This window comes from Cryptosporidium muris, genomic scaffold, assembly GCF_000006515.1.
Source record: "Cryptosporidium muris RN66 scf_1106632353993 genomic scaffold, whole genome shotgun sequence".
Lineage (NCBI taxonomy): Eukaryota > Apicomplexa > Conoidasida > Eucoccidiorida > Cryptosporidiidae > Cryptosporidium > Cryptosporidium muris.
Genome location: NW_002196584.1, coordinates 124,610 through 150,392, shown reverse-complemented (window position 1 = coordinate 150,392; position 25,783 = coordinate 124,610). Strand labels below are relative to the sequence as shown.

Below are 25,783 nucleotides of genomic sequence, written 5' to 3'. Positions count from 1 at the left end.
TTATTAAAATTAATCTTAAATTTATGTACTATATTGTTGATATTTCATCATGTAAAAAGTCTGTCCAATTTGGATATTCAACCTCTAATCTCTTTAAAATAGTATTTATTGCCATTTCTAATTCATCAGTTCTTTTATTGAAATTATTACGACCATCTGTACATTTGTTAATAATATTCTTTAATTCATGAATCATATTTGGAATATCTCTAATATATTTTTCTTTATTAACCATATTAATTTTATTATTAAAAACAACATCAATTGTACCTCGTAATTCTTTAAATTTACTAGAATATGCAGAAATAAAATCTTGTTTAATCATCTGAATTTCACATAAGGCATAAAATACAACTGGTTTAGATAAAACTTGTGATATCTGATTTAATAAATTATAAGCTTTATCTAATAATGAATATGATAATTCCTTAGTATTATTTAATTGAGTCTTCTTTAATAAATCAATGATTATTGGTAAAGACCATATAGGATATTTACTTATATTTGATGATAATTTAAGCATGCTTAAAAGGCATTCAAGAATAGTATTAAGATCATTCCTTTGTATTGCTATTTTAAGAGATGAATCCCACATCATCCAATTTTCTCTAGAATATTTAAGTCCTTCATTAATTGCGTTTTGAGCTTCATTCCATAATTCTTTTTTTGATAATCCTGCAGCTAAATTTGCCCAAGCTTCACCTTGTTGAGGGTCTAAAGTTACAACTCTACTAAATGCTTTTAAAGCATCATCCCATTTATCTAATTTAAGTGCAACACAACCCATAGAAAACCAACAATTAACATTTGTTGAATTTATAATAGATGCTTTTTTATATGCATCTAAAGCTTTATCTAATTGACCATTCTTAAAATAATTATTTCCTAAGGATCTTTGAGCTCTAGCATATTTATTACCAGATATTTTCCATGCTTCTTCATATTGTGTTAAATCATTTGTTAAATCACCTAATGAACAATAAAGTCGTGGAGTTGGTCTTATTAATAATTGCTTCTTAATTAAATCAATAGCTTCTTCTTTTCTATTAGCAACTACAAGACAATCAACAGCATCTTCCCATAAACACATATCAACAAACATATTATAAGCTGATAATACAGAACCAATCCTCATCATCCTAATTCCTAATTCCTTCTTAGCTTCCCATATGTTTGGATAATTAACTGAAAAAATAAATCTTAAACGTTCTAATACATCTGGTTCTTCATCTTTAAATTGGTCTACAAGTGATTGAAGTTGCAAACAAGCTCTGTCAGCTGTTCTACCTCTATGATGTTCAGAATAACAACGATACCATAAAGCTGTTGAATAGAATAACCAATTATGAACTTGAGATTTAATTAATTTATTCTCAATTTTAGAAACATCAAGTTGAATAATTCTATTCATTAATGCTTCTAATTGTTCATATGCCATCATATCATTTGAAGGACTTGTTTCATATAAAGAAACACCATGACATAATAATACACATTGTTCTTCAAGGTTTAATGAATTACATAAACCTTCAACTTCTTTTTCATCTAATTTAACTGTTTCATATAAATCATTATCTTCATTAACTGAATCTAATAAAATATTTACTGGTAAATTATTATTATTATCTAAATTTAAATCATTCATTTGTACTACTATTTCATTTAAATTAAATATCCTTCTATTTTTTCTATTAATCTCAACAACTAATTGAGAAGTACTTTCTAATTGAGATATTCTTCTTTTACCTAATGCGCCCGTAAAGTTATATGTAAATCCTTCAATCTTTGCAATAAGTTGTAATATTACTGCACATGGATTAGCTCTACCATACATTGCTAAAGATATTGAAAGATCAAGTAAGTAATATATTATATCTTCTTTTATAATATTATGTGGTATTCTTATACATATATCTTTATCTATTAAATCAAATTTTAAATTCCGTAAAAGATCATTTTTAAATCTATCATTTATATTAAAATTTTTTAAAACTATATTGAAATGTTTAAATAACCACGATGAATAATTTATCAATATTATTTCTTCAAGATATGAGCATGCAGCATTTTTAGCACCACCTTCAAGACTTCTTTGCCATATTCTATAAATCCTCTGTCTCCAAAGTGGTATTAAAGTTAAATATGATATATTATTATTATTATCATTTATAAATTTAATTAATAATGAATTACAATCTAAATTGTTATTTGAATTCTCTGATAATATTTCAATTAATATTATACTAAAAGTTAAATATGGTATAGCAGCACATCTTTGATATATATATTCCCCATCAATCTCAAGGAGTTCAATACATCTTTTTGTAAATTTGGTCTCAAGATTATCAGAATTATAATCTTGTGGTCCAAAAATTAAAATATTACCAATATCATCTATTTTATCTTCATTTTTTAATTTCCACTCTTGAGCAATTTTTGAATTTATAATATTAGGTGGACCTGTCCAATTTGATTGTAAATAAATTTTTAATAATAAAATAACAATACATAAAACTTCAAATTGACAAACTTTTTTTTCTAAATTATTATTATTATTATTATTAATATAATTATTGTAATATGATATTATTGATTTACCTATTTCATCAAATGACATATCTTCAAAATTTGGATAATTACTTCTTATTAATGGTGTTACAAGATATTCTAAAGATCTTGAATTTAATAATTCACTTAAAGAACATAATTCAGCAATTCTTGAGGCTTCTTTTAATCTTTCAAATATTTCTTTAGGATTTTCATTAGTAGGTATATTATATTTAGATGGATATTGACTAGCTAATCTATATTCCCATATTAAAAATAAATTATCATATTCATTATCATTTGTTTCATAATTAGCCATATTTAATATATCATAATATTACTAATAAAACTCTCTAATTCTCTCTTTTTCTCTTTATTTTTCTTGGAATCAAATATATATCAATTCGTATTGTCACAGCGCCTCCTAATATTAACAAAGTCTTTTTAGATAATTATAAGTGATATTAGACACATTTTTAATATAAAATTAAATTATAAACAAGGATACTTAATATTATAAAGATTAATAAAAACAAATAAGTATAATAACAATTATAGTTTATTATTATTTAACAAATTACTTGAAATTTTAAAATTATATAAAAATTTAAAAATAAACTATCTTGATGCACCTTTTTGAAAATGTTTTGGATCCCAATCATCACCTAAATCATTTTCCCACAAATTAATATTTGGTATAGATGAATCTTTCCGATTATCATATTTACTAGATAAAGATTCTTCAATCTTATTAATATTATTATTTAAATTTATCTGATTATTTTTTGAATTTCTATATGAATAAGGTGACATGTTGTTCATATTATTATTTGAACTTATATTATAATTATTATTATTAATATTATTATATTGTGATGTAGTAAAGTCTGCAGTTGAATTTGGTTCAATAACAGAACTAATTACACTTCCAACTCCTGATAAACCACTTTGTATTGTATTATTTAACCATGTTGCTGAATTTTGTACAGTATTACTTGTATTTTTCCAAAATTGTTCATCTTGAACTTTTTCAATAACTACTTTCCCGGCCTCTTCAATATATGTAGTACCAGCACGTACAGAATCTATTGCACTTTCTAATATTCCATGTTCTTGTACATGATTAATAGTAGATTCTGCATAATTTTTAGTATTTGAAAATAATTTCATACTAAATGATGATATATTTCCAAGTATACTATTATTTCCATTACCAATATTTTTATCTAATAAATTTGCAAATTTCATTTTATTATTATCATCATTATTATTATTATTATTAATTTGACCATCATTATTTCTTAATTCATCTTTTTTATTAGTTTCTGTAATATCTTCAAGTTGTCCAATTGATATTGAAGGTATCTCAGGTGGTGACTTTCCATCTAATAAATTTTTAAGTTTATTACGATAATAAGTAGCTATTTTTGAACAATATTTTTGTTTAATAGATAAATCAGATAATCCATATTGTTTAAATAAAGTAGAAAGTCGACTATTTCCACCTAATTCCATAAGCCTAAGTTGTCTTGAATTCCATGTATCCATTGTTGTCGATCTAACAAAACTAATATGTACTCCAAGACTTCTATGAATACCACTACAAGTTAAACAAATAAAACAACCATGAGAAACAGAAGCCCATTGTGGATGAGCAGCACCACAATCAATACATCTATTATTAGAAGGATCCAATTCTTTAATATTTCTAAAAAATTGTTGTGTCTGACTATCCATACCTTACTTTATAATTTCTTATATTTAATTTATAAATATCAATAAAAACAAATTTATTACTTTTAGTAGTACTAAATAAGAAATAACTTTAACTCTAATTACAACTTAACGTACTAAGAATATAACCGCCTCTAGCCCTCTTAAAATGTTTAATATAAAAAAAACTTATAATTATTATTTTAGGACTTTATTAATTTTAGATATTGGATTTTAACTAATAATATAATATATAATTAGAATTAATCCTTATAATATTACAATTAGATTTGATAAATATCCTACATAATAGCTTAATAATAATTAGATTTTAAAATCTATGTAATACAGTAAAATATTTAAAAAAGAAACTTCAGTATTTAATTGATATATAAGACTTCTAAATACTTTGTAATACCTATAAATTAAAATCAATTATAATTCCTCTTTAACTCCCCTTATATCATCATCATCAATATCATCATCATCATCTATATGATCATATTTATCTAAATCAGTATATTTTATATTTGGACGAATATTTAAAGGAATAGGTATATCACCTTTAATATTTGAATTTAATATATTTGAACCATCTAATAATCCATCAATATATTCATTAACATTTAAAATATCATTAAATATTTTAAATTTCCTACGTTTAGGTCTATATATAATAATACAACTATTATGAGAATAGTCACAATTAAATATTTTAAGAAAATGATCATTAATTCCATTTTGAATAGCATAAATCCAAAAAAACTTAATTGGATCATTTCTATATTTAAAAGCAATATCTTCTAATTGAATATTTCTTATTGGTGGTTTTTGATTAACAATCCATAATACACAAAATTGTGAATCTAAGTGATTACATTCTCCATTTATGTAATTATAATAAGTAAATTCATTAATTTGTCTCTTTATTTGAGAAGATTTAATTTTTTGTTTTGCACGAAAACTACCAACTAAACGACTTAAAGTAAGTGTAATTACATCATACGATATTGTATTAATTTGTATCCATTCTCCATATACAATATTATCTTCATATTCTTCAACTGATAATATAAATGGAGGATTAATAGGTTTAGAATTTTTCATTTGAGGGGTAGATAAGAATATTTCATCAATCCAATGTGAATCAGTAAGTATAGTAGCTAAACTAAGACGATCTTTAAAATCTTTAGCAATTTTTTTTAATAATGGTGATGATGTATTTTTTTTTGTAAATAATACAGCCTTAGGTAAATTAGAATTAAATTTAAGCCAATTAATAGATTGATTTTTAGATAATAATTTTATTGAATAATCAGGTATTTGATTAGTAATCCAATTTCCTATACTAGATTCAGTAAATAGATCACCTTTATATATTATTTCATTATGATTTTCTTTTATAAACATAGATATATATGGATATTGTTTTATATTATAAGATTGACAAATTTGATAATTATTATCACAATTAATTGCTAAAAATTCAATACCATATGAATTCATAACTTTCGCTATATTATTATAAATATTTACAAGCTCTTTACAAGGGCCACAACCAGGCCTATAAAAATTGATAATTAAGATCCATTCATAAGACTTTAATTTTTCTTTAATATCAGATGATGATGAATATTCAGAGATATATTGTGAATTTGTATATAAATTTTGTGAATTAGTATATCCATTATATTGTTGCCTATATTGATTATTAAATTGGGTATTACCTTGATGATCATTACTAAATTTAAATTGTCCACCACCAAAGTGAAATGTATTTCCACCAGATTGAAATTTAAAACCACCAAAATTATTAAAACCACCAAAACCACCAAAACCACCAAATCCACTAAAATCATTAAATCCTCCAGCTGATGCTCCATCACTTTTTAATCCTTCTTCACCAAATTTATCATATTTTTGCCTTAGATTAGGATCACTTAATACTTCATAGGCATTAGCTACTTCCATAAATTTATCTTTTGCATCAGGGTTTTTATCAGGATGATATTTTAAGCTAAGTTTACGATATGCTTTCTTAATAGTTGCATCATTTGCATTTCTTGGAACACCTAATATCTTATAATAATCTTTACCAGATAAACAAGGGAGAATAAAAAATATTGCAATATATATCAATGTTAATAATAAATAATGAATCTTAAATCCCAACATAACCAAATAAATATGAAATAAACACAAAATCTCTAGTTATTATTAATATATAATGAAATTATATTACTTATGACGATTTTAAGTTTTTTTTTCCCCTTCTTTCCTTTTTCTTATTACCTGCTTGAAAAAGAAAAAATAGGGGGTGGCGGTGAATGGGTAACCTATCTATTGTGCGGGCTCTTTTGTACTGTGGCCTTTATTGTATAATAACTTGATATTTAGGGGGAGAAGAGAATTACACAAAAAAAAAACTACTTCAATTAGGTAATAGAATGAATTATATAATGTGAATATGTAATCCACGCATTACTCTGATTTTAAACTATTAATTTCCCCTACATATTCCTTAAAAAAAAAAAAATCAAATTAGTAAAGCAATTGTATATAGCTTAGCTAATACAATATGAAAGTAATAATAATATCTCAAATATTAAGATCCATGCTCTTGTTTATTAGATCTCCCCCTATTTGAACGCCTCATACCTCTTTGATAAGATGGACCATGTGGTCTTAATGCAGATGCACCAAATGTCTCCTTATCAATTTGTTTTTGTTTCTCTCTTAATGCTCTTTGTTGAGCATCAATTTGGCCACTTTTCTTCTTAGTTCTTTCTGGATCTAATGTCTCACATGAAATACTGTCAAAAAACCCACTAGTCTTACTATAACCACCTACAGGTAAAGATTGATTAGATACATTATTTTGTTCAGTTTGAATTTGAGGTGGTTGTGATTTATCAAATTTCTTATTTTGTTCTGAAAAATTAAATTCAGTATCAAGTTCAGCTTTTAATGTTTGATTAACACGTGGTTTTAATTCACCCACTACAAATGAACGTTGATTATTTGTTGTATGATGGTGATTATTAGTATGATAATTTCTATTTGATCCCCTATTGCGGTTTCTATTATTATCTTTTTGTTCTTTTGGTTGTCTTCTTGAATTAGAACTAGTTATATTTTGTACTGGTACCCCTACTGATTGAACTGATTTTTCCACAACATTATTTAAGGTTGGAGGATCAATTAAATGTAAGTTTGTTTGGGTATGTTGATTAATATCTGTAGTTGGTCTATTACAAGGAGATTTAGGTTTTTCATTCACACTAACTGATATTATTGCTGAATCTTGAGGAAAGTTCGTATTTGTTTGACATACAGCTAAATCTGTAATATCACTACCTCTAAAAACAATCATTTCAAAAATTGTTGGTGTTGGAGGTATTTCAGGTAAACATCGTCCTTCAGTACCAAAATGGCGTACATCCTTTAAAGTAATTGTAGACTCATCAACATCTATAGAGTGTAGAATACCTTCATATCTATTCTCATTTCGAGATATTATTGTGATCTTACTTCCAATATATTCGTGAACCATTACAAATTTTTTGTATAATATTTAGACTTATCCCTTAAGTAATATTACTTAGGATATAGCTCAAAGCTCTAATTATATTAATAATAAAAGAAGTAAATTACCTAGACCCAAATAAAAAGTCTATATATTTATAAAGTTGTCAAAACGATTTATCCCTTATTATGTATTTTGAATATTCTCTATGGAGTATCATTCTAACAAGACAAGTCACTAAAAAAAAGAAAAAAATAAAAAAAGCGCTACATTTTATAAGCGGGTTTTAATTTTTTAACTTGTTAAATATTAGGAAATAATCAATTATATATTATAATTTAATTGAAAATAAAGAAAGAAGAAAAAATCAAAATAATAGGAAAGTATATCAAATTTTATTTGAAGAAATTTTAGGATTAAATGAATGAGATATTAAAGTTTTTTTTTATATTTAAATATTTAACAGCAGTTGGCGCCAATTTGCCAATTTTATAATATTTATTTCTTTAGGTATATATAAAAATAGATCTCTAATTAATAATTAAGTTTTCTTTTTAAATTATATAGAGTTTTTTAAGTCATGGTTAATAATTTAACATATTTTATATTTTTTTATTACATATTGTAAGTTAATGAATACTGTATATTATATATCAATATATATACTTGTATTTAAAAATAATATTTTGTAAATATATAATTAATCTTCTTTATTTATATTTGTATAAGATTAGAAAGTGTACTCAGTACAATTAGTATTAATAGTGAAGATGATATAGGAATAGATCTTAATAAGAAATCAAATGAAGTAGAAGAAATACTTTATAATATAGATTCAGAACCATCTATAAATGAATATGTAGATGAAGATTCATTTTTAAAGTTTAAAACAGATAGTATACGACACTTTAATATTGAAGATATACCTATAGGTAAAGATCAAAGAGATAGCAAATTTCAGCGTATAATACAGAGTGGAATAAAATTTGCAGAATATTCGAGAATTTTATCAAAAAAAGAACATCAGAATACTGTAATATTAATTGGAGATAAGAAAAAAAGAATAGAATTCTCAAATAATGAAAGAGATATTGCATCTTCAGCTATTTTAGCTTCAATTATAATGTTAAGATCTTTACTATATAAGGAATTATCAAGTAATATACGTTGGATATATGCTATATATTTTCCATTATTATTAAAAGCATATGAAGATGCATCAAATCGTACAAGTATAGGAAGTGGGATACTTAGTCGTGGATTTTCTAAAAGATATCTTAAAAGTTTAGGAAGATTGAATAGAGCATTAACATTTTTAACTAAAAATGTTAATAAAATTGTCCCAAGTGGTGAGTACTCTTATAAAACAAAACCACTTGAATTTTGGGATATAATTGAATCATTAATTGTGACTCCAGCTCATGGTTTACTTAATACAGATGTTATTTCCGATGATTCATTCAATCCAAGTCGACAATATTTAGATGAGATAATATCATTATTTAGATCAAAAAAGTATAAAATAGCTATGGCCCAGAATAATGCAAAAACAGCATTTTACTACTTTTTGAATAAAGATATGATATTACATCAAATAGGAGATTATAGAAACTAATATAAATTTATAAAAAAGATGAAACATAAATTTAAAATAGAATAGGGATAAAGATATTTATTAATAATCTAGAAATTATCAGAGAAGATTTGTAAAATAATTTAACAATAACTTCCCATTTAAGCGAGATATTATTGCAATTTTATTTTATGATAAAATAAAATTGTTTACCGTAAATTTAAATATTTTATAATAATCTAGAATTAGATCTCATAACTGGAAGTTTGTTTAAAAGTTGAACTTTCAACATAATAACTAAATAATCTTCTTGTTGGACCCGGTAACTTAGATTCTTTTAAATGTATTTGTTCAGGTGAAGAATCAGATCTTTTCATTATCATCAAATCACGGATATCTCTAGCTAATACTTTTCCAAGTTCTACACCAAATTGATCAAAACTATTAATATTAAGTAAAAATCCTTCTACTACAGTTCTATGTTCATACAATGCTAATAATTGACCAATATAAAAAGCATTACAAATTGGGAGCAATAAAATTATAGATGAACGATTTCCTGGGAAATATCGATGAATATTAGACTTATCTGTCATATCATTAGTTGGTTTTCCAATAGCCAAAGCATCTGGTTGAGCAAAGAAATTACACATCAATTCATCATGATTAGATATATGTTCATTCATTAAATGAAAATCTTGTTGTGAATGAACAAAACCAATAAATTCACAATTTGTACAATTTCTACCTTGATGAAGTAACTGATAGAAGCTATGTTGAGCATTAGTACCTGGTTCACCAAAATAAATTGGGCTAGTTTGATATCTTCCTAATATTAAATTATTATCTAATGTTACCCCTTTTCCATTACTTTCCATTAGTAATTGTTGTACATGAGCTGGAAATCTACATAATGCTTGACTATATGGGAGTATAGCTACACATGGTTTATTCATAAATGTTGAATTATAAATACCTAATAATCCTAATAATACGGGTAGATTTCTTCCTAAAGGTGCAGATACAAAATGTTGATCCATTTCCCAACATCCATCTAAAAATTCTTGTATAATATTTACACCAAAGTGAATAGAAAGTGGCACCAATCCAACAGCACTACATACAGAAAATCTACCTCCAACCCAATCCCAAAATCCAAATACATTATTTACTGGTATTCCAAATGCTGATGTTGCTCTTATATTAGTACTAACTGCAACTAAATGTCTACTAACTGCACTTTCACTTTTCAATGATTTATGTAACCACTCTTTAATAGTTTTTGCATTTAGTATAGTTTCTACTGTTGTAAATGTCTTGCTTACAATTATAACTAATGTAGTTTCTGGATGAAACCCCTCAGTAGCTCTTTTAACATCTGTTGGATCTATATTTGCTAAAAATCTTAACTTACGACCAGAAGAAGCTTCAAGACCCTCCTTAGTTGTTCTTAATGCTTCATATACAAATTCAGGACCCAGATAACTACCACCAATACCAATGCATATGACATCTTTCAATACTTTACCTGTAGAACCTAAAACTTCACCAGATCTAACAGAATTTGCAAATTTAAAAATTCTTTTATTAACATCTGCTACATCATTCAAGACATTATGCTGATCACCTAAATAAATAGGAGTTGAAGATTTAGATCTTAAAGCTATATGTAATACACTACGATTTTCCGTCGTATTTATAACTCCACCATTAAACATTGATTGAATTTTATTGGTTAATCTTGCATCTAGTGCTAAGTTCAATAACAATTCCAAACCTTCTGAATCTAACTGTTGTCTTGTAAAGTCCATTACAATATCTCCATATTTTGCTAATAAACAAGCATTTCTAGATTCATTTTCTAGTAAATCACGTATGTGGAACTTTTTTTGTTTTTCTATATAATTTAATAATAATTCATATGTTGGTAATTGATTTAAATCAGGCATTTCTATAAAAACCAATTTCTCTAAATGCTAAATAAAAATTCTATAAAAATCTAAAATTAAACTGATTAGTCAAAATTTTAAGTTTAATCCTTTATTATAGATATCCTGTGTAAATGAGATTATATTTAAAAGATTTTAAGCGGTATATAATTTTATATTATTTATATGTAGCGGTTTAATTTTACATTTGTCAGGTATAGCTACCCCACACAGAGATAAATATAATAAAAAGACGTGAAAGTATTAAATAGATATTTTTTTTTCTTTTCCTTTTATATAACCTAATTTTTTTATAGATGAATTATTGAAATTATATGAAATAAAAAATATAGTATGAAGAGATGAGTGAGGTCTGTGATAATCAAAATGGAAGTAACCAAAGGCTCACATCAACAAGAGTAATTCGTCGAAGTTCTCCATTTTTAAGAGCCCCTAGGATGTATTCAATATCTGACTTGGCATTAGCATGTCCATTACATTGTCCAGAATTAAGTTTATCTGATTTTGATATTGGTAGAAGACTAGGTAGTGGTCAATTTGGATCTGTTTATTTAGCTCGTGAACGCCGTACTAAATATATTGTTGCACTTAAAGCCTTAAGAAAAAAGAATTTAGTAAGAAGTGGGATGGAAGCACAGGTACGTAGAGAAATAGAGATACAAGCTCACCTAAAACATCCAAATATTCTACAATTATATGCATGGTTTGAAGAGAATAGTCGGATTTGGTTAGTTATAGAAATTGCACCAGGAGGTGAATTATATGAAAAATTATGTACAGAAGGGCCTTTAAGAGAGTTACAAGCAGCTTGCTATATGAAAATGATGATAGAAGCTATACAATGTTGTCATAAGAAACATGTAATTCATCGTGATATAAAACCAGAAAATATCTTGATAGGAGTAGATGGCCAATTAAAATTAGCTGACTTTGGATGGTCATCTCACATTAATAATAATCGAAGTAGAAGACGGACATTTTGTGGTACATATGATTATTTACCACCTGAAATAACTCGTAAACAGGAATATGGTCCAGAAGTTGATATTTGGTCACTTGGTGTTTTATGTTATGAATTAGTTAAAGGAGAACCACCATTCCCTTCTAATCAAGGGCATAATGTTCAATATTATTTGATACAAAATAAGCAACCAGAGTATTCATCTCATTGGTCACCTGTCCTTATAAGTTTTATTCATGCAGCCCTACAGAAATTACCTCAAAATAGGATTTCTATTGATGACATGCTTAAACATCCATTTATTACAAAATATACAACGACATCTATACCTATGCAACCTAAGGATTCTTTATCAAACAACATCAATATGTCGAATAATGATGAGAACCTTGCTATTAGTCATAATCAAGCTTGATTCCTTTTTTTTTTTTTTTTTTTTTGCTTTATTACTTCTGTAACTATATCTAATCTTATATAAGAATATAAGAATATTTTATATTAAATATATTCACTACTATCATACGTAATTTTTAAAGTCACTACTTGTTTTGTTACCATTAAAGTGTGTACTGCGGCAAATATTCCCTCATCAGAATTCCTATCAATATAAACCCTCATCCCCTCCACATAATTAAAGCGAAATTTCCTTATTATTCTTCCTTACATTTATATTAACATGCTTTGGGTTGATAAATACCAGCCACATCGCTTAAATGAGTTACTTTGTCATAAACAGCTAAATTGCCTTTTAGAAAAAATAGCAAATGGTTCTAATAAAACTATTCCTCATTTAATATTTTATGGGCCATCAGGCAGTGGTAAAAAGGCTAGAATATCTGCTATGCTACATGAAGTATTTGGTGATTCAGTTGATAAGGTATTTCTATATTTATTTTTTAATGACATATCTGTATTATATACTTGAAATATTTTAGGTAAAGGCAGATATTATAAAACCTGAGGGAATTAACTCTGATTTTGTAGTATGCCAAAGTTCTCATCACATGCAAATTAGTGCTCCTGATTTGGGTACTAAAGATAGAGTAGTTACCCAATATCTTATTAAACAACTCAGTAGTCAAGTAGGGGCTAATACTTTTTTTAAAAAAGGTCCTAATTATAGAGTATTTGTAATATTAGAATCTGATGTACTGAGTATGGAAGCTCAAGCAGGATTAAGAAGAACAATGGAAAAATATGCTGCAAATAGTCGTGTGATATTACATTGTGAACAACTTTCATCCATTATATCACCCTTAAGAAGTAGATGTCTCTGCATTAGAGTACCATTACCCTCACATAATGAGATTGTTCATGTTCTAAGTCATATTGCTAAATCTGAAGGTTTAAATGTATCAAATGAATATCTTATAGATATTACAACTGCATCTGAGGGAAATCTGCGTCGAGCAATTCTTCTTCTTGAAACTGCTGCTGTACAAAATTTTTCTTTATCTCCCTCTAATATGAAACTACCATGGCAACGTGTTTGTAATGATATTGCAGCTAATGTAAGTTCTTATTATTGTTATTATAAATCATATACTGAACTTTGTTAATTGTTTTATTTTAGGTCATTAAGAATCCTCATCCAAAGACCCTTCTAGATATTCGTGAACCAATGTATGACTTATTATCTAGTTGTATTCCAGCTGATATAGTTCTCGTTACATTAACAAAGCAAATACTTAATTTAGCACCTCATAATATCAAGTCACGTATTATTGCTGCTGCTGCTCACTATAGTCATACTCTTAAATTGGGCAGTAAGGATATTTGGCACTTAGAAGCCTTCCTTGCTCAAGTAATGAATTTTTCGAAGCATTCAAAAGTCTCTAGTTCTAATTAATATAAAGTAGAAAGTGAATATCTGTATTTGAAGGTAAATATGTAATACTATTGAGAATTATTATATCCAAAGATTATAATAGTTGAATTGTGATCCTTTAGTTTTTTTTTAAAATTAATATTCTATGGATTAGTTTAATTATATCAGAAATATATGTGGAATATTTAATATAGTTGTGTAAAATCTTAATATCACATAAATTTGTACTTTATATATTATTATGTACTATAAGAGGATAATCACTTATATATATTTGAATTATATAAGTATGAAACGAATCAAGTAGTCTATTATATATATAAAGAAATATATTAAGCTACATTTTCACTTTCTTACTAAGCGGATTAAGAGGACACCGGTGTAGGTCATGCAATTTTTGGCGCTTAGCATCGATATGTTATGCGCCAGTTCCTTCTTTTTTCCTTATTCTGACCACTTTTAATGGTATTTAGAGATTAATTCGTAGTTATATAAAGGATACTTTTTTATTAAAATGATACAAACAAAATAGAAAGATCAATTGTTCCTAATGGCAACTAATAAAGAAGGTGGAAATCTAATATCCTTACTGGCTGCAAAAAGAGCTTATAACTTTTTCCTACCTGAACTAAATAATAAGACTACAGCCAAAAATTTTGAATTTACTGTATACTCTCAGTGGGAAAGGTTACAACCACATTGTAAGTGTGAACGTGATGAATTTGGTAGATGTAAACGTTTCTTAAGTTGGTTAGATACTGGTGGCTACAAAGATATTAATTTGAACGATATATATAGTGATATAACAAACTTATTTGATCACCTAACAAGATTAGGAACTGGATTAGATATAAGTATTAAGAAAAAAACAAGCTCTGAATTTTCTGGTGAAAATTTATTAAATCGTATATTCTCATACAAAATAATGAATAGCATATATATGGATGTATGTAGAACTTATCCATCTATAACATTTTTCCGTGAAGAAGGCCGTTATTCACTGAGTAGAATACTTTTAGTATATTCTATATTTGATTTACAGGTTGGATATGTTCAAGGTATGAACTTCTTAGTAGGATGTATATTATGGCATTCTCATAGCGAAGAACTGGTCTTCTATATATTAGTCTGTTTAATGTTTAATTATGGTATGAGAGAAATGTATATTGCAGGGCTACCTGGCCTTCAAATTCGCTGTAAAATATTAGATGAGATGATTGAGAAGGAGCTTCCATTAATATGGTACCATATGAACAAACAAGGTGGAACGATTGATATGCTTGCTACTGACTGGTTTCTTACTTTATTTTCATACAGTATTCCATTAGATATTATTGGATATTTTTGGGATGATATTTTTGAACAAGGATGGCTTCCAGTATTTAAATTAATTTTATATAGACTACAAAGGCTAGAAGATCGTATTTTAGACTCTCATGATATTGCAGATATGATGAATATTATTAAATACTCAACACCTACATCTAAGAATGGAATTGTTAGCAATATATTGGGAGTATTTAAAGATGAATTTGGTAAAACTGCATTAGGGAAATGGATTAATAATATAGGAAATACTTCATCAAATAATAATATAGATAATATGTATGCTGCATTTAGGAGTCAACCATATGCTTTAACAAATGATCCAAATACTATTGCATTACCCCAGGTATGGCTTGAATTAGTCACAGAAGCTCCCTTTGAAATTAATTTAACAAGTAAAATGCTACTAGATATAGAGAATAAGGTGAGGAGTTGTATTGAATGTAATGATTCATCACCCTTATCAGTTAATCTATATCGTGTTCATAATATAAATACAGTTGAAAATCATTATCAAGAAGAATCTCGTGAAGTCGATGAATCATTAAATAGGAAGGACATCCCTACAAATATAAAGCAAAATATAAATATAAATGATAATATAGAAAAAGAGAGATCACATAATACGTTAAACATATCTCATTATAACGAAATAATTGAAGATTTATATAAACAAAAGAATATAGATCTAAATATATCCAATAAAATATCTGATATATTCACATCTATTGAATCTTGTATAGAAGTATTATTACAAAAGAGTAATCAGCAGGAGCATTTACAGAAATTGATAAATAATAGTAGACATGATAGTAATAAACTAAAGTTTGGCCCTTGGATAAATCACTAATTAATCATTTAACTAATAGCGCTATAAATACTACTAACAAGCGGATTTCTGAAATTATCACTTTTTAAGTAATTTCTAGATTTAAAATAATAATATATAATATTTTTGGTTGTTCTTTATTTGTAAAGAATTAGTGGAACTAAGAGATCTTAAATAATATTTTGTTTTGGGTAAGCTGTAATTTCTATTAAGTATAGATATACATTATTGTATATATACAAAATTTATAACAATTATATTATTAAACTTAACTGTATAAAAGTATATACAGTATTAAATAACTTAGTGACACGTAATTAATAAATACAATGGGAATTTAGCTTGGATTATTTTAACTTTCTATTAATTATGTAGGCTATCAGCTTGAAATCTTGAATTTGGTAGTAATATTAATATTGAAAATGTCAGAATACCTAACAAAACTAATAAGAAGTATAGAAGAAGAAGTTATTACTTTATCATACAATTTAGAATCGGTATGTCATAATTATTAGTAAATATATTTTGAAAACTTATCAATAACTCACAAATTTACCCAACTATAACTAATTACCTTATATTTAAGTTTGAAGATTCCTTACTAGATAAATCACTTGATGAACAAGTTAAAAAAGTACTGAAAATAGAGCATACAACATGTACAACAGCTATAAAGTGTTTAGATGAAGTAATAAAAGTCATAGAAAGTCAATCAGATGTAGAAAGTTATATGGAAGAAATTTGTGAATCAGAAATTAATCAAGAAAAATATCTAATCATGGAGAAATTGAAAAATTTGAAATTAAAACATAAAGAATTATTGGAATCTTTAAAATACCAGGAAGAAATGAAACGTGTTTTAGAAACTATGTGTTATCGTAAACAAAGACAAATAATGGAACGTCATAAATGGAACAAAATTAATTCATGTAAATGTCAAAATAATAATTCAATATATCTAAATTATATAGAAAATATTACACATATAAATAATATTAATACTGATGAATTTAATTTAGATATGTTAATTGAACATAATTGTGAAATTGATGAACAAATTAAATTGAAACTTGATGACAAAAATCCCAAAATTTCTTTAAATGAAGTATTAAAATATCGTATAGAGCTGATAAATGAAGGTCTAGAATTGGAATGCACTTTGTAGGTGAAATCTTTTTTTCCATATTAACCTGGAAATTTTATATCTAAATAAAGAAATTATATTTGTCATTTATAAATGTAAAAATTATATTTTATATTCTATTATAAATTATTTATTTTACTTTATATTTAAATAGTAATTTAATATTAAAACTTCACTAAATTTTAAATTTCAAAATATTATATACTGAATAAATTAGGTAACATTATTAATTCTATGAACCATAACTTTATGTTCATAGATTTCTTTCATAGGTATAAATTTATGACATATATCACAATTAATAGTTTTAGATCCACAATAAGATTCATGAGAAGTAAGATTATAGTAGTATTTATCTTTGAAATCTACTATATGATCATCTATCCCAGCTTCAACATGATTACCACAAAATCTACATAAAATAATACGTTTAGAACAAGTTTCTAATTGATGAAGTTTAATATTAACAGGAGCTATAGATTCATTACATAATCCACATTCAATAGTTGTATGATATAGTTTAATATGATGATCTTGAAGTTCTTTCTTAATTCCCAAATTACATATATTACAATGAATATGTTGTTTAAGTTCTACTTTCTTCATTATTATACCACAAATTTCACATTTACTATATAGGCGTTGACAATGTAATGAATGTGTTGTTAATGATTCATTTGGTATTAATCTATTACAATTAGTACAATTAATCATATTTATTTTAGAAGTTATCTCATCTGTATTAATTTCATCTTTATTATTTGTAGAAACTACTAATTCATTACTTTCTTCTATCTTAAGTTTTGTTCTAAAAGTACCTAATATTAATTGATTTGAGTCTGTTATATCTTGAATTGGTAAAAAGGTAATATTAAGTATACTAGGGAAAAAATCCAAAGGTTGTGAAAATCCCAAATTATTTTCTGATCTTTGATCTAAATTAAAAGGATTTAAACTATTTCTAAAATCATTCATAGGTAAACAATCTAAAATATCTTGATATTTTATATTTAATTGATTGTTATTTTCTGGGTATGATCTGATATAGTGAAGATGCTTAGATGCCTCCATTAATGGTGGAAATGATACAAAAAATTCAAATTCAAAATTACTTTCAATTGATATATTAATAGTTACTATTTTATTATTATTCCTTTCTGTCAATAATTTTCTAATTTCAAATGGTATTAGTATTTTAACAGAATTACAAGTATAATAATTCTCTCTAGTTTTATTAGATTCAATATTATTTATAATCTTAGCTTCATATTTATTATTCTTATCTTTATTATTATATTTACCAATATCTTCATTTAATTTACTCTCTTTAAATTGAAATTTTAATACATCACTAATATTTAATATTATATCATCCTTATTAATTCCATTATTATCTTCATTTTCATTCAGTGTATTAATATCACTTGTAATTAAATCAATAGCTAGATCTGTATTAATAATACAAGTGGCATCTTCAGGTTCTATTTGTTTTACCTTAACTATAGCCAAAGGTTCTTGTCTCAATTTTGAATGTAGTGAATATATTATTAAAGTATCATTTTTTGTTAAAGTTGAGAAATAATCACGTAAATATGATTCCAATAATGGTTTAATATTTGGTAAATTTAAAATTCTATCATAATTTTGTACTAATTCAAATAATGCATATGAAGCTTTACATAATCTTACATATTCAATTCTTATTAATAAACAATTATCAAGTGATGTATTATTTATTTTTAAGCATCTTAATACTTTATTGGGTAAACCTATTTTTCCAGAAGATGATGAAAAATCTAATACACTACAATGTGTAATACTTGATTCATCAGATTCACATCTATCATTATTTATAACTTCAAGCTTGAATAATAAAGGATATGAATTATCATCATTATCATTAGATAATGATGAAAGTATCTCTATTGGTAAAGATACACGATCTGTTTCACCATAATTTATTGTTAATGATTTAGACAATTCCTTGTCATATTTTAAAAACCAACTTCTTGTATCCTTTTTTTCTGACAATTGTTGTTTAAAGTATAAATATTCAAGTTTACTTGTCTTATCTTCACTTGGTCTAGTATAGCTATTAATACGTTTCGTAGCTTGTAAATTTTTTTTAAGTTGTTTATCACGTTCCTTTTGGTGCAATGCTTTTAACTTCTTATCATATAACTCAAATTCATCCATTCTAAACTTCAGATCCTAATTCATATATTATTTAATATGATCAATGTAATATATAATCTATTAATATTGTACTCCCTTAATCTAATTTACGATATTAATATTATATAAAATAAATATATATAAAAATTTTAAGGAGAAAAGAAGGAAGAGGAGAAGAAAAAAAATTAAAAGTTTTAGAATACCAATGTTTATAATTTTCCTAGTTAACTTCAATATAATATAAAACCTTTATAAACCGCTTAGATACTAAAAATTCCAAGATCTAAAAATGTATGTATAGACCGCTAAATCTAAGCATTATTTAATAGATACTATCTTACAAGTCGTTATATTATCAGTTTAATCTTCTATATGTAACTAAAAGAAAAGTTTAATAATATAAAATGAAATTTTTTTCCCTTTTATTTTACCTAATTTCAATATATATAATATATATTAATAAAATGTACCTATATAAATATTAAAATATGATATTTTGAGCTCGAAAATAAGACAATGTAATAAGAAATAATAATAATGCCACACTTGGTATTATATTAACTTATAAATATATATTTAATATTAAGGATTGTTAAATACAAACTGATAAAGGCTTGTTAATTATTGTTGAATAACAGACATTACTTGTATATTTATATCTTGATTAAGGTTATTCTAATGGTACCATATTTTACAATTATTCCTCAAATAATCATTACGATATTGTTATTTGGTGATTTATTTACTCAAAAAATACAAAGATATTATTTTATTAAAGCTATTGATATATTTGAGAATAATATTAATTATAAATATATAGGTGAACTAAAAGAAAATAGAACTAAAATTAATTATGAAAATTATATAGAGAATTTAAATTTAAAAGAAAATATAGGAAATATTAGTAATAAAATAAGAGATGAAAATATACCCAATTTAATCCCTGAAATTATAGATCAAATTAATGATATTAATACAAACGAAAAAAATATAGATATTTCAAATTCTGGAAGTATTTTATATAACAAAATTATAGGAGATATTCCATCATATAAAAATTTGCAATTATTATCCTATAATAATCCACAAGGAAGTTTAAAAGAAGAATCCCATGATAATGAAGTTACACAAATATCAACAATAAAAAAACCAATAACAACTTCTAATAATATAGAAAAAATATTAAATACTACTAAAGTAATAAATCAAACTTTAGCTAATCCTATAACAACTACAGCTATATTATCACCTATAGCAGCAGCTACAATACAAACTACAACTACGACAACTACGACAACTACAACAACAATACTAACTACAACAACTATAACTACAATACCAACTACAACTACAACTACAACTACAGCAACTACAACTACAACCACAACTATAATACCAACTACAACTACAACAACTACAATACCAACTACAACTACAACAACTACTACAACTACAATACCAACTACAACTACAACCACTACAACTACAATACCAACTACAACTACAACCACTACAACTACAATACCAACTACAACTACAACCACTACAACAACTACAACAACTACAACAACTGCAACAACTACAACAACTACAATACCAACTACAACTACAACAACTACTACAACTACAATACCAACTACAACTACTACAACTACTACAACTGCAATACCAACTACAACTACAACAACTACTACAACTACAATACCAACTACAACTACTACAACTACTACAACTGCAATACCAACTACAACTACAACAACTACTACAACTACAATACCAACTACAACTACAACAACTACAACAACTACAACAACTACAACAACTACAATACCAACTACAATACCAACTACAATACCAACTACAACACCAACAACTACAACTATAACTACAACTACAGAAATACCTAAAATTACTTTAAATACACAAACTGTATTTAAAACAGATGTTTCTGAATCATCTGATGTATTAATTATGTCTAAAATAACAGATACAGATACACTATATAACCCTAAAGCTGAAGAAATTACTATTTTTAACTCAAATGAAACACAAAATCTAGATATTATAGATTTACACCTAAATAATGAAGAGATAGATATATTAAAAACCGATATTTCAACTTCTTTACTATCATTTACAATGGCTATGTTAGAAGCTCCCTATTGTATATTTAAAAGAGAACATTTTAAAACCTTAATTATTACAATAAGGGAAGAATTAAGCAAATTATTTAATATAATACCTAAAAATATTATTATAAATAAAATATATGGAGAACCAGATTCATTAAATTATGACATTAATAGTATAAATATAGATCATTCATGTAATTTAGAAAATGGAGAGCTAAGAGGTACAATGATTGATTTTATAATTATAAAAGATCTAAAAACAAATTATCCAACAATTAAAAATCTAAATGATATCTCTAATTCACAAATATTATCAATAAAAGATAAATTTGGGACTTTTATTATATTATCTAAAGATAAACAAGATTACACTTATAGTAGTAATGAAATAGTTGGAAATGAATCTCAAATAAGCCAAACATGCAAATCTATGCTTTTATCAGCTCCAAATATTAACTATATATGTATAAATAACCCAATAAATTGTATATTTAATAACTATGAATGTTATAAAAATCCTTTGGGTAATAATTGTTTCTGTTATAAAAATAATAATGGGGATAATATGAATAAAGTATTAACGAATTTTAGATATTCTAAAGATATTAATTCAATAAATACTATAAATGGATATACACAAAATCAATTAGATATTTCTGCAGAATGTAATGCAATAGTTAGTTGTACTAAACAAATTACTGAGCCAATTATTGGACGCTGTTCATCAAGTCCATATAGTATAGGTTGTCCATGCAATCTAAATCCATATTCAAAATTATGTGGTTGTTATTTAAATCCAAATAATCCTGGATGCCATTGTTCATATAATCCAATATCAATAGATTGTAAATGTTTGAAAAATCCAGTTACATGTAATGATATATCTTATAAACCTTATAAAAAAGGTATAATGAATTTTCCATTCCGTACTAGTAATACTATTTCAAATTTTAATTTCTTAAAAAATATCAAGATTCAAATTTTAAGTATTACTTTAATAATTTTATCTAACCTTTTATAGATATTAAGGTAAATTTTTTTTAAATTTTAAAATCAGAATAATATGGGATTAAAAAAAAGAAAAGAGAGATCAAAAATGAAAATTTAATCACTTATAAATTATATTATATTACAAAAAAAAGAAATTTAAGAATAATAACTGGAGTTATTATATAACAAAAAGTATTTTTAAATTTTATAATACTGGGGGATCATTTTTTTTTTCTTACATTAAACATTTTCAATGTTATAAATTATTTTGTAAGATTAACATGGTTTGAAGAAAAAAAAAGTCATGGAAATATTAGGATATAAAAGTAAAATAATAAGTTAATATTATAAGATTTATCATAAAAACTAAAACTAAAAATAGAAACTATTATTAGATTAATTTAATAGTTGATTTATATAAATAGATAATATTAATATTTCAATTATGCCTAGACTTTTTATTGAAGGATTAAGCAAAATAGAATAAAATAAAATAAAAAATTTAGTAATATATAAAGAAAAGAGTTATATTATTATTAATAACATATAAACATTTTTTAGGTATTCTACTTATTATTTATTGTCTTGATATATCTATTCTTGTTTTTTCTTTTTGGGAAAACTTACTGATTAAGTAATAGTAATATTTAAATATACTTTGATATTAATCTAAAAAGTTATTAGAACTTTAGAAAAGTTATTTATAAAAAGATAACAATTATATACCAAATCTTTAAAATAAAAATTTATACTTAATAAATAAAGAACAAAAATTCATATTACTTTATTTAAGAATTATAATATTAATTCAAATTTATATAAAGAGATTGGAATTATTATTCTAAGTATTGATTTATTTAATATTTGGTAATATAAATAAAATCTATTAAAGTATGGATTTGTATTTATAAAAAAGTTTTTTATTGAATTTAGATAATATTATCAAATCTCATTTCTAATATTAAATGATTAAAAAATTATTAATATATTACCAAAATCTTCAACTATTATTTTAGTATAATTATTATATCATTATAGATACATCTTTATTAATTTGCCATCTGCATTAATTTCCTACAAACTAAATTATATTATTTCTATTCAGATTATATAAATAATACAGTTTTTTAAGTTAAATAATCAAAATCTAGATTATTGAGATTCTAATCTTTATATATCAGTATCTTATTATCTAATTGTTATCAGAGTTATAAAATTACAAATAGTGTCTTCTTTTTTATTTTATTTGTTTATAAACTAAATTATTATGATATATAATTCCTATAATTTATATTATAGTAATAATCTCATTTTAGTATTATAGTAATAACAAAATATTAAATGTAATAATAGAAGTCAGTCAATTGAGTTTGAGTTTGACTTTTTTTTTCTTTCTTCTTATTAATTTATATTTTAAATCTTCATTACATATATTCAACCTTAAAATATATTTTATTGTGAAGAATATGATAAATTGTTTACTGCAAAGTCCATATATTCTTGGAAAGTTACTGTTCCAGAACTATCTACATCTACTTCCCAAAAAAATCCTTGCAACTCTTGTAAAGTTACTGAAACACGCATTGTACGAATTTCTTGAGCATCGATTAAATTGTCACCATTTAGATCAAATTCTTTAAATTCATTCTTAATATTCCCAATATCAACAGTTTGTATACATATAAACAAGCTAAATATACAAGTAATTAAAAAGAAAAACAAACTCCTCTTATTTATAACCATAAATAATCTGCTTATTATGTTATATCAGGTTAAATTAATAAATATAATAAATAAAGACTAAGTAGTTAAGAGGGGTTTATTTTTCAACAAGTATTCAATATAAAATGGGGAGGGGGGGGGGGGGTATCTTTTTTTTTATTGAGGTTCCAAGAAATTCTTAAACTTTTTTAAATAAGACAATAAAATAATAAAGTTGAACAAAATTCCTACATATTTGTAAATTAATACAATAAAATTTTCTTTTTAGATTATTTTTCTAATGACACCTATAAATAATATTTAATAATATTAGTTAATTTGATATTTGTACTGATAATGATACATTAGAAACAGTATCCTTTGTAATATCTAAAGACTCAATGTCTTTATTTCCCAAATTATATAATAATGTACGAAATTTTTGATACTTTTGATCTTTTCTTTGAATTTGTTTATCAATATTTTCTATAGTTTTCCAAACTAAATTCCATTTTATAGTTGTACAAGTATCTGAAGATGTTGTTAATACACTTGATACTTCATTCATAATATTCAAATTTGAATCATCATTAATTGTACTTGTTGTATGATTTATTGAAATACTATCAGATGTATTAGTAATTAATTGATCTCTTAGATTAGTTGATTCATCTATTATAAATTCTCTGTTATTTATAGATCTTATATCTAATATATCTTTAGTATGATCATCTTTTGATATATCATATTCCTCATAACTATGTTTATTATTATTTAATATAGGATCCATATAAGTTAAAGATTCAGTAATACTTCTATTATATTTATTTTCTTGTATAAAATGATCAAATATACCTATAGGAGGATCAGTCTTACTTGGAGAATAATTAATATTAAAATTATCTATTGATAATGTTCTGAATCTATAATTAGATTGATCTAAATCTTTTTCACCAATTTTATTTAGCATATTTTGATCTATTTTTGATAAAATCTTTAAATTTTCAAATTATATTTATTCAATACATAATAATTATCCCCATATTTTAAGCGGGTTTATTACATTTTATTTTATATTTTTTTTTTTAGAAGGTAATAATAATGTAATAGTAAAAATATGTTAATTAGATCTATAAATCACCGGGAAATTTTATAGAAATCTCCAACCATATAAAATATTAATAAAAATAGATATGGTATAATAACTCGTATTAGAGTTATTAAAAAAAGCTAATTATGTAGATTTTAAGTCAATAGGTGATTAATACTAATTTTTGTAGATTAGAGGCTATTATGTATTAAGGATTTTAAGAATGATATGAATAATAATAAAAAGACTAAATTTTAATACTTAAATTATAAGATATTAGAGGAAATTATTTTATATAA

General features: G+C 24.6%; 14 protein-coding genes across 14 annotated transcripts, besides 55 other annotated features; 6 read left to right on the top strand and 8 right to left on the bottom strand.

Moving 5' to 3' along the window:
• Nucleotides 1-28: 28 nt before the first annotated feature.
• On the bottom strand, nucleotides 29-2,866 carry CMU_003290 (TPR repeat-containing protein; the record flags this gene model as incomplete). Its single annotated transcript, XM_002142812.1, has 1 exon — nucleotides 29-2,866. One exon carries the CDS (start codon nucleotides 2,864-2,866, stop codon nucleotides 29-31), a length of 2,838 nt encoding a protein of 945 aa, XP_002142848.1.
• Nucleotides 211-255: a sequence feature (AT_rich).
• Nucleotides 1,610-1,638: a sequence feature (AT_rich).
• Nucleotides 1,955-2,014: a sequence feature (AT_rich).
• Nucleotides 2,129-2,186: a sequence feature (AT_rich).
• Nucleotides 2,477-2,502: a sequence feature (AT_rich).
• Nucleotides 2,543-2,575: a microsatellite.
• Nucleotides 2,867-3,019: 153 nt separating the features above from the next.
• Nucleotides 3,020-3,165: a sequence feature (AT_rich).
• Nucleotides 3,166-4,284, bottom strand: CMU_003280 (uncharacterized protein; the record flags this gene model as incomplete). Its single annotated transcript, XM_002142811.1, has 1 exon — nucleotides 3,166-4,284. One exon carries the CDS (start codon nucleotides 4,282-4,284, stop codon nucleotides 3,166-3,168), a length of 1,119 nt encoding a protein of 372 aa, XP_002142847.1.
• Nucleotides 3,296-3,321: a sequence feature (AT_rich).
• Nucleotides 3,387-3,416: a microsatellite.
• Nucleotides 3,797-3,829: a microsatellite.
• Nucleotides 4,285-4,291: 7 nt separating the features above from the next.
• Nucleotides 4,292-4,343: a sequence feature (AT_rich).
• Nucleotides 4,344-4,424: 81 nt separating this feature from the next.
• Nucleotides 4,425-4,528: a sequence feature (AT_rich).
• A 167-nt stretch (nucleotides 4,529-4,695) lies between these two features.
• CMU_003270 (DnaJ / Thioredoxin domain-containing protein) lies at nucleotides 4,696-6,435 on the bottom strand (the record flags this gene model as incomplete). Its single annotated transcript, XM_002142810.1, has 1 exon — nucleotides 4,696-6,435. One exon carries the CDS (start codon nucleotides 6,433-6,435, stop codon nucleotides 4,696-4,698), a length of 1,740 nt encoding a protein of 579 aa, XP_002142846.1.
• Nucleotides 4,723-4,752: a microsatellite.
• Nucleotides 4,870-4,914: a sequence feature (AT_rich).
• Nucleotides 6,436-6,471: 36 nt separating the features above from the next.
• Nucleotides 6,472-6,501: a sequence feature (AT_rich).
• Nucleotides 6,502-6,865: 364 nt separating this feature from the next.
• On the bottom strand, nucleotides 6,866-7,813 carry CMU_003260 (uncharacterized protein; the record flags this gene model as incomplete). The annotated part of the gene is made up of 1 exon (XM_002142809.1): nucleotides 6,866-7,813. The coding sequence occupies one exon, from the start codon at nucleotides 7,811-7,813 to the stop codon at nucleotides 6,866-6,868; it is 948 nt and encodes a 315-aa protein (XP_002142845.1).
• A 257-nt stretch (nucleotides 7,814-8,070) lies between these two features.
• Nucleotides 8,071-8,139: a sequence feature (AT_rich).
• A 76-nt stretch (nucleotides 8,140-8,215) lies between these two features.
• Nucleotides 8,216-8,249: a sequence feature (AT_rich).
• A 22-nt stretch (nucleotides 8,250-8,271) lies between these two features.
• Nucleotides 8,272-8,508: a sequence feature (AT_rich).
• Nucleotides 8,367-9,401, top strand: CMU_003250 (uncharacterized protein; the record flags this gene model as incomplete). The annotated part of the gene is made up of 2 exons (XM_002142808.1): nucleotides 8,367-8,410; nucleotides 8,516-9,401. The coding sequence occupies 2 exons, from the start codon at nucleotides 8,367-8,369 to the stop codon at nucleotides 9,399-9,401; spliced, it is 930 nt and encodes a 309-aa protein (XP_002142844.1).
• Nucleotides 9,399-9,440: a sequence feature (AT_rich).
• A 99-nt stretch (nucleotides 9,441-9,539) lies between these two features.
• Nucleotides 9,540-9,598: a sequence feature (AT_rich).
• A 6-nt stretch (nucleotides 9,599-9,604) lies between these two features.
• On the bottom strand, nucleotides 9,605-11,308 carry CMU_003240 (glucose-6-phosphate isomerase family protein; the record flags this gene model as incomplete). Its single annotated transcript, XM_002142807.1, has 1 exon — nucleotides 9,605-11,308. One exon carries the CDS (start codon nucleotides 11,306-11,308, stop codon nucleotides 9,605-9,607), a length of 1,704 nt encoding a protein of 567 aa, XP_002142843.1.
• Nucleotides 11,309-11,451: 143 nt separating this feature from the next.
• Nucleotides 11,452-11,475: a sequence feature (AT_rich).
• Nucleotides 11,476-11,590: 115 nt separating this feature from the next.
• Nucleotides 11,591-11,639: a sequence feature (AT_rich).
• A 10-nt stretch (nucleotides 11,640-11,649) lies between these two features.
• Nucleotides 11,650-12,684, top strand: CMU_003230 (serine/threonine-protein kinase ark1, putative; the record flags this gene model as incomplete). The annotated part of the gene is made up of 1 exon (XM_002142806.1): nucleotides 11,650-12,684. One exon carries the CDS (start codon nucleotides 11,650-11,652, stop codon nucleotides 12,682-12,684), a length of 1,035 nt encoding a protein of 344 aa, XP_002142842.1.
• A 4-nt stretch (nucleotides 12,685-12,688) lies between these two features.
• Nucleotides 12,689-12,709: a microsatellite.
• A 30-nt stretch (nucleotides 12,710-12,739) lies between these two features.
• Nucleotides 12,740-12,778: a sequence feature (AT_rich).
• Nucleotides 12,779-12,945: 167 nt separating this feature from the next.
• Nucleotides 12,946-14,118, top strand: CMU_003220 (uncharacterized protein; the record flags this gene model as incomplete). The annotated part of the gene is made up of 3 exons (XM_002142805.1): nucleotides 12,946-13,146; nucleotides 13,205-13,780; nucleotides 13,843-14,118. The coding sequence occupies 3 exons, from the start codon at nucleotides 12,946-12,948 to the stop codon at nucleotides 14,116-14,118; spliced, it is 1,053 nt and encodes a 350-aa protein (XP_002142841.1).
• A 101-nt stretch (nucleotides 14,119-14,219) lies between these two features.
• Nucleotides 14,220-14,240: a sequence feature (AT_rich).
• A 407-nt stretch (nucleotides 14,241-14,647) lies between these two features.
• Nucleotides 14,648-16,273, top strand: CMU_003210 (TBC domain-containing protein; the record flags this gene model as incomplete). Its single annotated transcript, XM_002142804.1, has 1 exon — nucleotides 14,648-16,273. One exon carries the CDS (start codon nucleotides 14,648-14,650, stop codon nucleotides 16,271-16,273), a length of 1,626 nt encoding a protein of 541 aa, XP_002142840.1.
• Nucleotides 15,477-15,497: a sequence feature (AT_rich).
• Nucleotides 16,274-16,352: 79 nt separating the features above from the next.
• Nucleotides 16,353-16,380: a sequence feature (AT_rich).
• Nucleotides 16,381-16,483: 103 nt separating this feature from the next.
• Nucleotides 16,484-16,519: a sequence feature (AT_rich).
• Nucleotides 16,520-16,674: 155 nt separating this feature from the next.
• On the top strand, nucleotides 16,675-17,417 carry CMU_003200 (uncharacterized protein; the record flags this gene model as incomplete). Its single annotated transcript, XM_002142803.1, has 2 exons — nucleotides 16,675-16,749; nucleotides 16,839-17,417. 2 exons carry the CDS (start codon nucleotides 16,675-16,677, stop codon nucleotides 17,415-17,417), a joined length of 654 nt encoding a protein of 217 aa, XP_002142839.1.
• Nucleotides 17,191-17,253: a sequence feature (AT_rich).
• A 29-nt stretch (nucleotides 17,418-17,446) lies between the features above and the next one.
• Nucleotides 17,447-17,600: a sequence feature (AT_rich).
• Nucleotides 17,601-17,609: 9 nt separating this feature from the next.
• CMU_003190 (uncharacterized protein) lies at nucleotides 17,610-19,592 on the bottom strand (the record flags this gene model as incomplete). Its single annotated transcript, XM_002142802.1, has 1 exon — nucleotides 17,610-19,592. The coding sequence occupies one exon, from the start codon at nucleotides 19,590-19,592 to the stop codon at nucleotides 17,610-17,612; it is 1,983 nt and encodes a 660-aa protein (XP_002142838.1).
• Nucleotides 18,521-18,691: a microsatellite.
• A 91-nt stretch (nucleotides 19,593-19,683) lies between the features above and the next one.
• Nucleotides 19,684-19,724: a sequence feature (AT_rich).
• Nucleotides 19,725-19,961: 237 nt separating this feature from the next.
• Nucleotides 19,962-20,069: a sequence feature (AT_rich).
• A 52-nt stretch (nucleotides 20,070-20,121) lies between these two features.
• Nucleotides 20,122-20,157: a sequence feature (AT_rich).
• Nucleotides 20,158-20,249: 92 nt separating this feature from the next.
• On the top strand, nucleotides 20,250-22,724 carry CMU_003180 (uncharacterized protein; the record flags this gene model as incomplete). The annotated part of the gene is made up of 1 exon (XM_002142801.1): nucleotides 20,250-22,724. One exon carries the CDS (start codon nucleotides 20,250-20,252, stop codon nucleotides 22,722-22,724), a length of 2,475 nt encoding a protein of 824 aa, XP_002142837.1.
• Nucleotides 20,367-20,390: a sequence feature (AT_rich).
• Nucleotides 20,414-20,487: a sequence feature (AT_rich).
• Nucleotides 20,848-21,208: a microsatellite.
• Nucleotides 21,171-21,343: a microsatellite.
• Nucleotides 21,265-21,444: a microsatellite.
• Nucleotides 21,795-21,842: a sequence feature (AT_rich).
• Nucleotides 22,649-22,757: a sequence feature (AT_rich).
• Nucleotides 22,758-22,815: 58 nt separating this feature from the next.
• Nucleotides 22,816-22,906: a sequence feature (AT_rich).
• Nucleotides 22,907-23,011: 105 nt separating this feature from the next.
• Nucleotides 23,012-23,133: a sequence feature (AT_rich).
• Nucleotides 23,134-23,168: 35 nt separating this feature from the next.
• Nucleotides 23,169-23,192: a microsatellite.
• Nucleotides 23,193-23,218: 26 nt separating this feature from the next.
• Nucleotides 23,219-23,253: a sequence feature (AT_rich).
• Nucleotides 23,254-23,425: 172 nt separating this feature from the next.
• Nucleotides 23,426-23,684: a sequence feature (AT_rich).
• Nucleotides 23,685-23,926: 242 nt separating this feature from the next.
• Nucleotides 23,927-24,045: a sequence feature (AT_rich).
• Nucleotides 24,046-24,091: 46 nt separating this feature from the next.
• Nucleotides 24,092-24,112: a sequence feature (AT_rich).
• A 33-nt stretch (nucleotides 24,113-24,145) lies between these two features.
• Nucleotides 24,146-24,436, bottom strand: CMU_003170 (EF hand family protein; the record flags this gene model as incomplete). Its single annotated transcript, XM_002142800.1, has 1 exon — nucleotides 24,146-24,436. One exon carries the CDS (start codon nucleotides 24,434-24,436, stop codon nucleotides 24,146-24,148), a length of 291 nt encoding a protein of 96 aa, XP_002142836.1.
• A 29-nt stretch (nucleotides 24,437-24,465) lies between these two features.
• Nucleotides 24,466-24,491: a sequence feature (AT_rich).
• Nucleotides 24,492-24,703: 212 nt separating this feature from the next.
• Nucleotides 24,704-24,735: a sequence feature (AT_rich).
• CMU_003160 (uncharacterized protein) lies at nucleotides 24,729-25,364 on the bottom strand (the record flags this gene model as incomplete). Its single annotated transcript, XM_002142799.1, has 1 exon — nucleotides 24,729-25,364. The coding sequence occupies one exon, from the start codon at nucleotides 25,362-25,364 to the stop codon at nucleotides 24,729-24,731; it is 636 nt and encodes a 211-aa protein (XP_002142835.1).
• Nucleotides 25,277-25,297: a sequence feature (AT_rich).
• Nucleotides 25,365-25,373: 9 nt separating the features above from the next.
• Nucleotides 25,374-25,431: a sequence feature (AT_rich).
• Nucleotides 25,432-25,449: 18 nt separating this feature from the next.
• Nucleotides 25,450-25,482: a sequence feature (AT_rich).
• Nucleotides 25,483-25,562: 80 nt separating this feature from the next.
• Nucleotides 25,563-25,584: a sequence feature (AT_rich).
• A 131-nt stretch (nucleotides 25,585-25,715) lies between these two features.
• Nucleotides 25,716-25,783: part of a sequence feature (AT_rich) that runs on past the window's edge.